Genomic DNA, 15,677 nt, shown 5'->3' on the forward strand with positions numbered 1-15,677 from the left:
GTGCTCCGCCAGATATGTACCCCCAGGGTCCGCATGTCCTTGGTGATGGCATGCCATAACTCTTTCTTCTGATGGGTGCTGACCTGCATAGGGGACAGAGAAAGAAGGACACCATGAACTCCACACCACATTCTGTTACAGCAAAGGCTTACATATTGCAGAGCTCCCACATTAACCTTACACATTACTCGTACCTCTACGCACACATTGTATGCAGCATAAATACACTCCCCAAATGACACACAGCCTGCACACACATACATCTACATATAGCCATGTCACATTCAAAGTACCCAAAAGGTGCTCACCTGTGGATCTGGAGGACCATACAACTGTTCATACAAGGGTAGGACCCCATTCACAAGCTTCTCAAGTGACTCAGATGTGAAGGCTGGGGCCCTATCCCCTGTAGCATGGGCCATTGTGGGCCCCAGACACAGGACACAGCAGCACATGCAGTGGAGGTGTTCTTATGGTGAGAGTCAGGAATCATGTGAAGTGGGATGCAAAAAATGGCAGTCACTTCCGCGCCCATGAACACCGTCACCGCTGGCAGTGATCATCATTGGCCCTTGTGCACCATAGACTTCCATGTTAACCAATGAGGAGTTGCACTGAGGTGCAGACCGCCCCCGCCATGACATCAAACCCCAGCGGAGTGAAGTCACTTCCACCTGTCCCTGCATGCAGGACAAGCGGTTACCATTTCCTGATGCTGGTACTCATGGCGGTCAATTCAATGTGTGTCATAGGTACCGGTGGTACACACCAAGGCAATTCAAATCCGATACATACTTTGGTTTGGTTGTAGGCTCTGGCACTCGCATTAGTACTTGTACCAGTGCACTGCTTTCAGATGAGTATTTGAAAGAACATGTACAAAGAGATGCTGCAAATCACGACACATGACTTCGACTGCATCTGTGAGACACAATGGCGAATTATTAGTATGTATCAATTAAGCAGCCTGTTGCATGTAGAGGACACTGGTGCAAATTACAATCATTGGTCTGAGTACTGTGATGTGTGTCCATCCTTCCTGCTGTGATGCACTTCTGATGTTTGGTTTAATTAGATACCAACCACTGCGGAGGACGAGACATGCACCAGTGTACAGACCCCTAGTTGAATTGGCTACCCTGGAGGAATGCCATATTATACTCACCTATCACCTGGACAGGGCCACAATCACTGAACTGTGTCAACAATTGGAGCCAGATCTAATTCCTGCTATTCGTAGTACTACAGCCATACCCCCTGCAGTACAGCTGCTGTCAGTGCTCCACTTCCTGGTCAGTGGTTCTTTCCAGATGACTGTGGGCTTGGCTGCAGGTATGTCACAGCCAATGATTTCAAATGTGCTGAGTAGAATTTTGGCTGCCTTGCGGAAATACATGAGCAGCTATATCTCATTCTCCTACAGTGATTATTTGCCCACTGTGAAGGCTGCATTCTATGCCCTGGGACACATACCACATGCGATTGTGGCCATTGATGGGACCCATATTGCCTTGGTCCCTCCCAGGACAAATGAGCAGGTCTACAGAAATAGGAAGAATTAACATTCAATAACTGTCCAGATGGTGTGCCTTGCTGATCAGTACATTTGCCATGTTACTGCCAAGTTTCTAGGATTTGTGCATGATGCCTATATATTGAGGAATAGCAGTGCCCCACAGATGATGGCACAACTACAGAGAGAGCGAGAGAGTGGCTCATAGGTAAGCTTGAGGTTTCACCCAATGAATGTCACTGCATGCCACCTGGAGTTATCCTCTGTGCTATTGTACATGAGTAATGTGTGTCTCTCACTACTTCCAGGTGACTCTGGCTACCCAAACCTATCCTGGCTGTTGACACCAGTGAAGAGAATTGTTACAATGAAGCACATGGTCAGGCCAGAAGAGTAATTGAAAGGACTTTTGGCATACTGAAAGCCAGGTTCAGGTGACTCCATATTTCTGGTGAATCCTTACCCTACACCCCTGGGAAGGTCTGCCAGATAGTGGTGGCCTGCTGCATGCTGCACAGTTTGGCCCTCAGACGCCATGTGCCATTCCTGCAGGAGGAGGGAGGAGACAAAGCACCTGTGACAGCAGAGGACACTGAAGACATTGATGAGGATGGAGAGGAGGAGGATGTGGACAACAGGATACACCTGTTATAGTAGTACTTCCAATGACACTCTGGTAAGACTGTACTTCTGTTCATTCCTTCATTACAACATTGTGCTGTGTGGCTGCTGTGTTGTGCCAAGCACAAATGTGTGCATTATTTGACCTGACACTATTCCATCTGTGATCAGTCGTGCCAGTGGCATGGTGATAGAGATCAAGCTTATTCAGCCCATGTAATGTATCAGTAATGTAGCATCTTCAAATACATGCCCACTGCAAACTGTGTCCTCATTCCATACAGTACTTAGCAAACTAGGTGGGACAGAGGAGGGATTGGCATATTGACTACATGGCATAGCTAATACTGTGGTATCCTGTGTGAGGGCCTGAGATGATTTGTTTCTCCTCACTTATGGTGTTTGGAGTCATATGCTGTGCAAATTTCGAAGTTGAAGTGACCTGCTGAATGTAGGCTGTTATGTTACAGGGGCTCATGTTCCTTTACTGCTCATTTGAATGTAACTAACGTTTTCCCTTTTTGCAGATGTTGGTGTGGTCACTACTGTGAACTCATGTGATGCCTACAGACTGCTTTCACACAGTTTGGTGGATGGTGCCTTGTGGTATGCTCTCACACTGGTTATGTGCACCCCAAACTGACTGTACATTGGACGGATTCACACTTTATGTTACATATGCACAGTATACTACAGGTCAAGACACTGCATATTGTTGTAATTAAAGCACAAAACCTTCAGGTGTGTTAAAGTGTGTTTATTGAATTGACAAAAAGGAAGGGATAGTGCAATAGAGTGGGGTGACGAAATCTTCAGTGTAGTGGCCCAGTTGGTTTGTAAACACAGGTCCAGTATCCCTGGGGCCATGGGGAAAGGAGCAATTGCAGTCCAAAATAAACAAGGTGTCTCAGTGGCACACAAGGGAGTCCTTTAGGAGGGGATCACGTCCTGGCAGTGGTTGTGGTCTTGGCTACAGTCTCTGGTGTCTGTCTGGGTTGCAGGGAACGTTTGCGGGGAGGTTCTTCTGCTGAAGAGGGAGGGGTGCTGGTGGCCTGTGAGTCCTGTGGCAGGTCATCTTGTCCACTAGCTGCATCAGATGTGGAGGGCTGGTCAGCACACTGGCTAGTGAAAAGGGCCCGCTGGTGTGTGGGTACTCACGCATGATGATAGCCATGTCACTCAGCGCCTCTGCAATAGTGGCCATGTTGGTATTTAAGGCCTGAAACTGCTGCATGACCTCCTGGTGGTGCTCCCCCTGCAGTCTCTGGTTCTCCTGCTAGATGGTAAGTACCTGGCCCACCCTGTCCTGAGATTTCTGGTATGCTCCTAGGACATGTGTGAGTGCCACCTGGGCATTAGGTTCCCTGGGTTGGGCCACCCCTTGGCGCACAGGTATTCTCCCACTGGCCCTGGCACCCTGTGCCTGTGTCCCCTGAACTGTATGCCCACTCCCACTGACACCAGGACCTTCATCGTCTTGCCCATGTGGTGTTCACTCAGGTCCCTGTACAGGTGGGCACACTTTTGATTGATGTGTCCTGGGGACAGAGGTTTGGGGATGCTGGGTGGCTGCTGTGGCATTGGAATCCGATTTGGGGTGCCCTATGGTGGACTTGGTGTTGGCTGTGGTGTTCGACTGACCAGTGGTCCCAGATGGGCTAGAAAGATCATCCAGACATCTAAAGTTGCTGTCATCACTGGAGCCTTCTTTTGGTGGAGGACTGGGTTGACGTGGAACACGTTGGCCACTGCCATTGGCTGGGGTACCTGTGGACATGTATGAGATTTGTTACAATCATTGTCACTTACATACTCAGCTTTGCTGGCATTCCCTATGGGATGGGTTTGTTCTTCCACCTTTGGTTTGTGTATGGTGATGGATTGTGGGATTGGATGTGCTACATGCTGTCCATGCATTACTGATGTGTGTGCATGTTGAGCTTGGAGAGGTGTGCTTGCAGTGAGTTGGTCATGCAGGGGTACACAGTTGAGGGTGGGTATGGAGGTGGTTCTGAGTTTGAGATGGAGTAAGGTGAAGGGAGTCAGGGTGATGGGGTGACATGGCATGCAGGTGTCGGTGGTGGTGGGGTAGTAATGGTGACTTACCAGTGTCCAGCCCTTCAGTGATTCAAGTGAGGCCCACTGGATGCAGGATAGCTAAAACTTTCTCCTCCCATGTTGACAGCTGTGGGGGAGGAGATGGGGGTCCACCGCCAGTCTTCATGGCAGCAATGTGGTGCCTGGATGCCATTGCACGCACCTTCCCCGTAGGTTGTTCCACCTCTTTCTTATGTTGTCCCTTGTGTGTGGATAGGTTCCTATGGGGCTCACCTTGTCCATGATCCTCTGTCATAGCTCCATCTTCCTGACAATGGATAAGCTGTGGCTCAACCCTTACGATTTCATCTACCAAGACCCACAATTCTTCATTAGTGAAACTGGGGTTCTTTTGTGGGGACATACCTATTTTGTGGTTGGTGTAGTGTGTGTGTTGTGTTGAGGATGGAATGTTTTGTCGGAATGCAGGGTGTGTGTGTTTGTGGGTTGCTGTGGAGTTGTGATTGTGTTCAGTGTTGTGTGTTCAGTGTTGAGGTATGGTGTATGGTGTGTGATGCATGATGGGTGTATAGGTGGTTGTGGTTTGTGTTGTGCAGTTCTGTAAATGTTTGGACTGGCAACATGTCAGTAGGTTTTGTGGGTTGTGTGGGGGGGTGTTTTATAGTGCTGTTGGTGGGTGTGTACGGTGTGTGTATATGTCTCACGAGTGGGTTTTTCAATCTGCCCAGTGTTGGCTTCTGTTGGTGTGGAGTGGACAAATCGACCACAGCAGTCAGCACCACCAATGGGTAGCTGCCGTTGAGTGACTGCAGTGGTGATTTGTGGGTCATTATTTGGAGGGCAGTGTGTTGCAGGCGTGGCGGGAGGGTGGTGGGACTGACTGTTTTATGCAATAGTTTGCAGTTTTGGCTGCTTTCTGGTGGGTTTGTGTTTGTGTGTCATTATCTGGTGGGCAGATTGCTGCCTCCGTGGCGGTCTGCTGGTGGCGGTCACCATGGCGGTCTTCTGAAAAGACCGCCAATATCATAATGAGGCCCATTGTCTTTGAGTGGTGTTTCATAGCTGGGTATCATACTCCAGTAAATAAAAACTTTTCGGCTGAGCCGCTAGGATGGTGGTTCCTGCTATATTTACATTTCCAGGTGATTCTAGCCCTTATTGGAACGACTGGCCATCATGCCCATTCATTAGGCACCAACTTCTTCAGAATTGGCTCATTCATTAGCAATAAATGTTATATATATCCACCAAGTGCTTTAATCCATTGTTTTGCTCAAAATCCCTTATCCAACTTGCTAACAAGTCCTCCAAGCTTACTTTAACTTTGGGGGCAACTCATGACCCTGTTTCCAAGCACCAGGGAACATGGGTTGAAAAAGGTATTATCCTCATCCTGAGGATACTGGGGAAGATCTTCAAAGGCCTCTCAAGCAACACCAGAAAAAATGTCACTCACGCGCTAGTCACCAGTCAGTTGGACTATTGTCACACCCACTATGCTGGGATCACCAAGTAACCCACTAGAAAACTATGGGGCATATTTAAGAGCCCCCTAGCGCCACCTTAGCACCACCATAGCATCATTTTTTTATGCTAATGCAATGCTAAAGTGGCATTTTCCACACACCATATTTACAAAGTGGTGCAATGCATGCATTGCATCACTTTGTAAACACTTGCACTACATAATGCCTGCACCAGGCACAATGTATTCAAGGTGGAAAAATGACACAAGGAAATCTAAAGGATTTCCATGCACCATTTTTGTCAGCACTTTTAACGCCTGCTCAGAGCAGAAGTTAAAAGGGAGCATACCATTTTTTATAATGGGCCCCTATGTACTCTGCAGGAGCAGCGACAACAATTTGGTGCTACTCATGCAGATTATATCAATAGCGTCAAAAAAATGATGCTATTCCCCCTACCATGCACCATGGTGCGCTGTATTTTAACTATGGTGTACACATAGTGGCGGTAGGAGGGCACTAAGGGGTGCAAGGATAGTGGCACTGCACCAGGTGCAGTGTCACTTTCCTTAAATCTGCCCCTATGTACCAGCCAGAACTCAGTAGCCAGACTCATTCTCAACCTCCCACACAGAACGGATATTACACCGCACCTAAGGGAACTACACTGGCTTCCAGTACACAAACTCACTCAATTCATACTTCTCATACACATCGACAAAGGTACAACCCAGGCAACACCTACCTGAGCAGTAGCATCTCCTTCCATTAACCACCCAGACACCTCCGCTCCACAGGACTCCCACTCACCAGCATCGCAAGAATACAAAGAACCTGATAAGGAGCACATGCGCTCCCTTACATCGCTCCTAAAATGTGGAACAACCTCCCTCTTTGTATCAGAGCCTCCTCCTCTCCTCTTGAATTCCGCAAAACCCTGAAGGCCTGGATTTTCGATTAACCAAACTACCATAGTTCTAGGCAAACACAACAGATCAGTGCCAGGATACTCTTGTAGGTAATAGTGCACTTTACAAATACACATAAAATAACAAGTGAACACATTAAAGAAGAGCAATTTAACCCTTGAGACCAAAACTAAAAGAAGACATGTCAGAGCATAATTTGACAATTTCAGATGAGTGGTATTTTTAAACTAAATAATGGTTTTGCTGGGAAAAGCCTTTATGGAATAAACTAGGGATCACGTAGTAATATGCTATTGGCTTTGATGGATTTGGGTAAGTAACAGTGGAACTTGAGAACTCAGTGTACTTTTGGGCAAATGTGAATTTGGCATCCAAGGTGTATAACTTTTAGAAACCTTTTATAGTTAGGTAAACTTTGAAAAACTTCACCTGCCAGCAGAACTGTTTGCAGAAATAGCGTTAGTGGACCATCAGTCTCATACTCTTCGCCCATCACGCTGGATATTTCGGGAAGGATCTAGCCAGCTGGAGAAGTGACTTGTTATTCTAAACTATGGAAAAAGAAACTCGGTATTAAAATTAGGACGCTAATGGACTACGGAACGGAAACACGGTCATAAATCTCTATTTCCTTCATTCTGATGAATGATTATACAATGCAATTTCTGAAGCTGTAAAATGAAGAAGAAGAGTTGGCAGAGCTAGAAACTCGGGTTTATTGCATTCAGATTAATGTTTAACCAAAGGATGCACGAATTTGACCCGCTCCAAATGTGCTGTAGGAATATAAAAGGAATAAGCATCAGCTCGCCGTGGGAGCCCTTTTGTTTTTAGAATTGTATGTGTGTTCACAGTGACAGTGAACATGGCAAAAGGGTTCTACATCAGTAAGCCGCTGGCAGTGGTTGGAATTTTGTTTGCTGTAGCGGCTGTGGCTACGATCATTGCTCTGTCAGTGGTTTATGCCGAGGAGAAGGCCAAAAATGCCAACTCCATTCCTCCAACTCCAGTCCCTACTGTGATAGGCTCGGCGTCGACCTCAACTCCTGCACCTGGAAGTATCGCTACATCAACGGCGAGTTCTACAACCCCAACAAGCACCACAAGGACGTCAGGATCTCAAACTGCTTCGACTCCACCACTAAATGGCCCCTGGAACAAGTATCGACTTCCCAAGACGTTGGTCCCACAACATTATGACGTGGAGCTTCAGCCTTATCTTGACAAAGACTCTCGTGGCCTTTATATATTTAAAGGAAAAAGCACAGTTTATTTCAAATGTGAAAATGCCACTGACTTGATTCTCATTCACAGCAAGAAACTAAACTATACCAAGGGAGATAAATATGAAGTTTCCCTGACAAGCGCAGACGGCTCTTCCCCGCCAATAATAACAAAAATTTGGGAAGAGGTCAAGACTGAGTATTTGGTTGTGACGCTAGACAGCAATCTGGAGATGGGCAAAGAATATTTACTTCATAGCAATTTCACAGGAGAACTGGCTGATGACCTGGCTGGATTCTACAGGAGTGAATATGTGGAAAATAACGAAACCAGGTAGGAATGGACATTTGTTATCGTTGATTTCTATGTAGCACACATAGACCTAGACCATTGTACAATATTTAAGGAAGAAAACGTGTATTGACCTAATTACGGGTTCCCTTGAAGTCCACTGGGAACAACAGTCAGATGCCCCTTCAGAATAATAAAATCTAATGTAATTCTTCATATATCATTGGTTTAACCAAGAAGTTTCATCTGCTGGAAGCACTTGGAATCCTTGAGTGAAACTCTAGAACTAAGTAAGGAATTACCAAGGGAATCAGAACCATCCTTGTGAATTACATGTACTCAGTAACTCTGGGGGACATAGATACCTGGAGGATTACAGTGGTATCAATCAAGAGGCTTAAATGTGTTGTATGATATTTCATAATGCTTGCAGGTGGTTTGTGGGTAACAATTTCTTTTCATTTAAAGAATGGAGCCGGGAGTACTTTTCTCAGAGTAAGTATTGGGTTTGGAGATTAAAAAGTGCTGCTACGGTGGGGCATAATAGTGTGCCCAGATGGTGAAAATGCAAACGTTCCTATACCTATCGTGGGAGATCCTTAAATGTTACACACAGTATCAATAGAATTTTGTGCTGAGCTGAACTTTTTCCATGGTGAAAATGCTCACATGGATAGTCGATGTATCTAGGTTATTCTATTAAGAATTGGCATTATGGCAGAATATTTTTCTAAATGTTTCTCAAGAAATCATATCAATGATATCAATGTAGGACACAGAATAGGCTCTTCGTTTGTGGTCATGGTTTTGAGTGGGAACCACCTTATCTGTGTGGCTACATAACTGAGAGCAATAATGGCAAGGAGAATGTGTTTATGAACTGTATTTATTTGCATTTGTATTTCTTTCACCTGATTAATGTTAAGAAATGCTAGATTCTGAAACTATGACTACAACTGAGCTCAATAGAATTTGAGGGTCCAATTTGAAATGTATTGAAAAGGAGGTGCTTTCTTTAGAAAATGTAAAATTTAGAATAGAATCTTCCAGCTGATTGTCTGCCTCTATAATATTCCTTTAATTGGAGAAATTACACTTACGGAGGAATGGAGGACTGTCCATTCACCAAATGCTCCACCGTGCTATAAATGTTCTTTCAAATGTATTAAGTATGGGCCTATCATGGAAAGGATAGCACCCGGGGGTAGGGTGACAGTCAGAAGACTTCTAGGGAAAGGGAGAACATTATTTAAATAATTCAAGGGAATAATTACAGTGGAGGAGGTACCCATTCTCAGTGGAAGCAATCCCTTTACAAGTGTACTAACATCAGGCTACCTGTGCTGCAATAATCCTTGGAAACAGTAATTGCCAATCGCAAACTGGTGTTAGGTAACCATGAGTTAGATTACATTTCCCATGCAACTCAAAAGGTTATTTGCATAATTATTCATTACAGGACTGAGGCCATTATAGGCAACTGCAACTGTCCTACTGGCAGCATAGAGCCATAATCTGAAAGATCTGGCTAGTTTGAAGTCTTAAGTGTCTTATTTAGAAGTGGTGGATGAAGGGGCATTGACCAACACATGACGAATTAACCAATCACCACCTCAGTAATCCTCCACTCGGTTTAATATGTTTGAAGATTCATTCCCAGTGTCATAGATACTCCAGGCTCCTCTATTGGGGAAAACACTGGGTGACTGTGTCACAAAATAATATCCAACCAAAAAAGGGGAGGGATACCATATTATGCCAGAAGGGATAGGGTTAATAAAACTCACAGCAAAGAAAGATTCCCTTCCTTCATATTAGGCTCAAGCCTGCTGGCTCTTCAGACATGAGCATATATAATGGTGTATTTATACTTGGAAAAACATTCAAAGAAAAGATAAAAATATGTATAAAAATTCTTCTGTTGTTTATTATGTTATCCACATTCCATACATTTCAAATCAACTACAAAATATCCACATTAAAACTTTAAAACCATATCACTCTTCCTTTTTGTATATATTTTTAAACTAATAAAAACCTTATTATCATCTCTTCCCTGCAAAATAACAAAAACATAAACAACAAAAAATACTGTTGATGTGGTGTTTTGGTGGTACTGGCAATGGTTCACCCCACCTTCTTCAGAACAATAAAATATTATTCGGATTACACAAATTATTCTTCACCTGTATTGGCGTTGGTAGACCATCCAGACCAGGGTGGTATACTCTAAGAGTTCACCTAAAGCTTCTTAGACCAGCAATATTTAATACAAAGAAAATGATGGGCCAATACACATCAAAGCCTTATTAATGAGCGATCCATTCCACATTGTATAGGGAAGTCTTACTTGACTCCAATAGCGTTTACCAATTCTGTTTAAAAACCTTGTGTGTGATACAGTATTCTATTTTTATTATTCTTACTCTTCTGTTCCCCAGGGTCTGGGAATAGATTCCGATTGGTAGGGCGGATGATGAGATAGTGAGAATTACCAGACCCTGTGGAACAGAAGAGTGCTTGGCAGGTTGTTCCGGCCCTCTAGGAGTGAACATTTTTCTATATCCAAATGTTTTGTACTTATTCTTGTCTTACGCCTTCCTTTTTAAAGAAAACATCCTTCAACTCTTCATCACCTGGTCCTCAGAATGCAGTCCACAGTCCCCAGTGGCGGGCGGCATTCCACAGCTCTTCTTTCAGGCCCAAAAGGCAATATCTAGTTCCAAAACATCAAATGCAAGTTTTCCAGGCAGGAAGTCATTTCTTCTGTTTTGGGTCCCTTCTGCACTCTCCAGCATCAAGACAGAATTTTCACATCACCAAATACGGGAAATATCTGATTATAACCAGGACACTGTATTCTTCAAGGCAAACAGCATCTTTTTTTTAGGCCTTGTGATGTTCTGTATCCTCCAGCTAAATGAAGGAAGTGTCATTATAACACGTATACTCTTCCAGCAGGATTCTGACCCATTTAGTTATGTGAATCAGCAGGAGATTGGCAACCATTCATAGAGTGCAATTCTGCAACACACACTCAAAGCAGAGTTCAAGATAAATCTCTCGACAGAGAGGCAAGCTTTTTGTAGTGAAGAATCAGAGTGGAAGGTCTTTTATCCTCTTCAGTGTCTGGGACATTGTCTCTTTGTAGTGAGCAAACCAGTCAGCTACTGGCGATGAGGACTTAGCCAATCCTTAAAAACATGTCAATGTTTCACAATCCCTTCTTTTCAGCAAAGTGATTCAACTCCTCCAATAAGGATATGATTTGTGGCAACAAGGCTGTTAGAAATGGGGTCTCTGGTTGACAGTCAGTTTGCACTCTGTCTAAGCAGCGACCTTCACTTTAGTCAGGCTAAGGGAGATACACACCTAGGATAACCCCTGCTCACCCCCTTGGTAGCTTGGCACAAGCAGTCAGGCATATCTCAGAGGCAATGTATTTATACAATCATACACAGCAACACAGTGAAAACACAACAAAAGTTCTCAACACCAGGTTAGAAAGGCAATATTTATCTGAGTAAAACAAGACCAAAACAACAAATATCCAACATACACAAACACGGTTACGAATTTTCAAAGATTAAACTTAAATACAGTGCTTAGAAACACAAATGCTTAAATTTGGTGAATTCAGGGGCATTGTGACGGAGTCATTCCTAACAATCCGATGCCAATGGCGCTGGTCACAGAGTTGCATGGACCCCCAGGTACAGTACCTTGTGAAAATGAGGAAACAAACTGGTGCATGGAGTTGGGGATTGAGACGTCACTGGATCTGGTGTGGCATCAGTCCCGGTGCTGCGGAGCAGAGGAGCGGAGACGTCAGTGTGAGACGTTGGGTCCTTGCTGCAGAGCTGTGGAGATGAGGTGGCATAAGTGCAAAGAGTTGGTTCCTTACACTTGTGGCTGGGTCAATGTCTGGCAGTCTAGACATGGTGGGGTTTCCTCACGGGGGTTCGCGGTCATGCCACAAGTCTGCAGGTGCCATGGCAGAGTCCGGTGTCACATACATTGGTGACACTGCACTTTGGACCTCAATGAATCATGGACTTCAGCGAGGCTGCAGCAGCGTCGGGCCTGCAGGGTTGGTCAGGGATGTCGCACTCCAGCGGGGACCACAGCTTCAGTTGCAGGCGGTGTCACAGGATCCAGCAGCAGTGTCAGTCTGGGTGTCGTCCGAAGTCAGTGAACTTGGGTTTCCTTGGTTTTGTACCAGCTTCTCCTTTCAAGGGACCAGGGGCTGGACTAGACACCACTTGGCAGGGTAGGAGTCTCAGCAAGAAAGTCCAGGTGCTGGCGGAGGAAGTCCATGAGACTTCAGAACGGGGGCAAGCTCAGTCCAAGACCTTGGAGAAACTTCACAAGCAGAATACACAGCAAAGGTCAGTCTTTGCTCCTCTAAGGCAACTGCAGGCCAATCCAGCAAAGCACACACAGCAAAGGGGCAGAACTCCTCATCCAGCTTTTCTCCTTGGCAAGGGTTCCTCTTAATCCAGAAGTGTTCTGAAAATCTGGGGTTTTGGGCCCACTACTTATACCCAGTTGTGCCTTTGAAGTAGGCAAACTTCAAAGGAAAGTCTCTTGCCCAGGCCTGGCCACAGACACACCCCAGGGGGTTGGAGACTGCATTGTGTGAGGACAGGCACAGCCCTTTCAGTTGTAAGTGTCAGCTCCTCCCTCCAAACTCTAGCCCAGGAGACTGTAGGAGGCTGGCCTGGTTTGTAGTGAGTACAATCCCTTATTAGTAAAATGTAATCAGTGTCTAGAAGCTAGGCTCTCTAGGGGTAGTGTGGATGAGCGGCCAAGCCCTAACTAGGAGACATGCAAAGCTCATGCAATACCAATATAGTCACACATGTACTCACACACATGAAAGAAAATACTCAGTGTTTCAAAAATAAAGGTACTTTATTTTGGTGACACAAATGCCAAAAATACCATAGAGCGCACACAGAAGTCCCACAGCACGGGGTCAAAGAAGGTGCAAAAGGAGGCCACGCAGCGCTGCAACAAGGGGTCCCACGCCACAGGAGAACCACACAGGAAGCTGTGCATCGCGGGAAGGAGTGCTGGGGGCTGGAGCTGCATGGTGTCTGAAGAACTTAATGGAAGGATGCCAATAAGCCTTTGCAAATGAAAAACATGCAGTGCATGGGGGTACTGTCTTGCATGGAGAGGCAAGCTCTTACCTCCACCAAAGTTGGACAGCTGGATGTCAAGACCATCAGGACCACTTCAGTCCATGACCCGTGTTGCTGGTTCCACGCACTTCTTCAGGAGAGGGGACCCACACCACCGGTCAACGCTGCAGAGGGGTGCCTGCTGAAGCAGGGAAGTAACGTATTCACTTCAAGGGAGATTCCTTTGTTCTTGTGGTGCAGGCTGAAGACAGGCAGTCCTCGGAGGATGCACGACCTGGTTGCAGTTGCTGGCAGGAGCTGAAGACACAATGTTGCAAAATTCATCTTTGCTTCTTTGTTGCAGTTTGTAGAGTTTCTGCAGAGCCCAGATGCAGTTTCTTTGTAAGAAGGTGAAGTAAAGAATGCAGAGGATTCCTGCTGGAGTCTTGCAATCCAAATCTGAAGAACCATCCAGGAGAGAGACCCTAAATAGCCCTGAAAGGGGGGATTGGTCAGCTACACAGGTAAGCACCTATCAGGGGAGTGCTCTGGCATCACCTGCTGGCACTGGCCACTCAGATGCTCCCAGAGTGCCCTACCAACTTGGAATCCAAGATGGCAAAACCCAGGGACCCTCTGGGGTGGTCACTCCCCTTTCCTTTGTCCAGTTTTGCACCAGAGCAGGGATTGGGGATCCCTGGGATGGTGTAGACTGGATTATGCAAGCATGGTGCCATCTTGCCCTTCAGAGCATTTCCAGAGGCTCTGGTAGGCTACCCCTCACATGCCGGTAACACCTATTTCCAAAGGAAGAGGGTGTAACACCCCTCTCCCAAAGGAAATCCTTTGTTCCCCCTTCCTGGGCTTGAGCTGCCTGAGCAACAGGAGGGCAGAAACGTGTCTGTTAGGTAGCAACAGCTGGGTCTGACTGGAAAACCTCAAAAGGCTGTAATGGCAGTACTGGGGGTCCTCTAAGGAGTCCCCAGAGTGCATGGAATCATACAACCAATCCTTGCAAAAGCCCTGGGGTATGATTTCAACATGTTTGGTACCAAACATGGCCATATTCGGAGTTACCATTGTGAAGCTGGACATAGGTAGAGACCTATGTCCAGTGCAAGCGTAAAATGGTGGCCCCACACTCACGAAGTCTGTGAAAATCGTCCTGGAGGTTGTGGGAGCACCTCTGCTAGTGCAGGGGTGCCCTCACACTCAGGAACTCAGCAACCTGCCTTTAGGGCTGAACGGCCTGATATAAGGGTGACTCATAAGTGACCTAGTGTGGTGTAAATGGCAGTGAAAGGGTGCATGCACCATTTTACACAGACTGCAATGGCAGTCCTGTAGAAGCCTTTGCATGGGCTCCCTAAGGGTGGCAAAAGAAATGCTGCAGCCCATAGGGATCCCCTGAAACTCCAGTGCCCTGGGTACCTAGTTACCATATACTAGGGACTTATAAGGGGGACAGCTCTGCCAATTTTGGGTGAAATACTGAGTTACCAGTATGCGGTGACAAAATTTAGAGGAGAGAGAGCATAATCACTGGGGTCCTGGTTAGAAGGATCCCAGTGAACATGGTCAAACATCAGGCAGAAACATCAGCAGAAATTGGGGGTAACATGCCAAAAGAGGATACTTTCCAACAAAGACTCATCAGGATATGCAGGCTACACCGCAGCTCCCTTTGTGTCACTGTCTAGAGGGAATTCACAACAGCCCACATGTCAGTCTGACCCAGACGTGGCATACACAAGCAGGCAGAGACACAGAATGGTTAAGCAAGAAAATGCCCACTTTCTAAAAGTGGCATTTTCAAACAGACAGTCTAAAAGCCAGCTCTTCCAAAATATTTATTTTTAAATTGTGAGTTCAGAGACCCCAAACTCCATTTCTCAATCTGCTCCCAATGGGAAACTGCACATAAAAGATATTTAAAGAAAGTCCCTATGTTCACCTATGAGAGAGATAGGCTTTGCAATAGTGAAAAACGAATTTGGCAGTATTTCACTATCAGGACATGGAAAACACATCAGTACATACTTTTAAATACACTGCACCCTGCCAATGGGGCTACCTAGGGCCTACCTTAGGGGTGACTTACATGTAGTAAAAAGGAAGGTTTGGGCATAGCGAGTGGATGCACCTGCCAGGTGGAATTGGCAGTTTAAAACTGCACACACAGACACTGCAGTGGCAGGTCTGAGACATGATTACAGGGCTACTCTAGTGGGTGAGACAATCAGTGCTGCAGGCCCACTAGTAGCATTTTAATTACAGTCCCTGGCCATCTCTAGTGCACGTTACTAGGGACTTACTAGTAAATCTAATATGCCAATCATGGATAATCAATCACCAATACAATTTATACAGAGAGCTGTTTCACTTGAGCACTGGTTAGTAGTGGTAAAGTGCCCAAAATATCAAAACCAGCTAAAACGAATTCCAGCAC

At 45.8% G+C, this 15,677-nt stretch overlaps 1 protein-coding gene across 1 annotated transcript in view; it reads left to right on the forward strand.

Moving 5' to 3' along the window:
- The first annotated feature begins 7,385 nt into the window (after nucleotides 1-7,385).
- LOC138284179 (aminopeptidase Ey-like) overlaps nucleotides 7,386-15,677 on the forward strand; it is a 219,394-nt gene continuing 211,102 nt past the window's right edge. The window contains exon 1 of the mRNA XM_069222676.1: nucleotides 7,386-8,144. Within this exon, the coding sequence (XP_069078777.1) occupies nucleotides 7,453-8,144 (692 nt within the window). The 5' untranslated portion in view covers nucleotides 7,386-7,452. The remainder of the gene's footprint in view (nucleotides 8,145-15,677) is intronic.

The sequence above is a fragment of the Pleurodeles waltl genome, chromosome 3_1 (assembly GCF_031143425.1).
Source record: "Pleurodeles waltl isolate 20211129_DDA chromosome 3_1, aPleWal1.hap1.20221129, whole genome shotgun sequence".
In the NCBI taxonomy this organism is placed as follows: Eukaryota; Metazoa; Chordata; class Amphibia; order Caudata; family Salamandridae; genus Pleurodeles; species Pleurodeles waltl.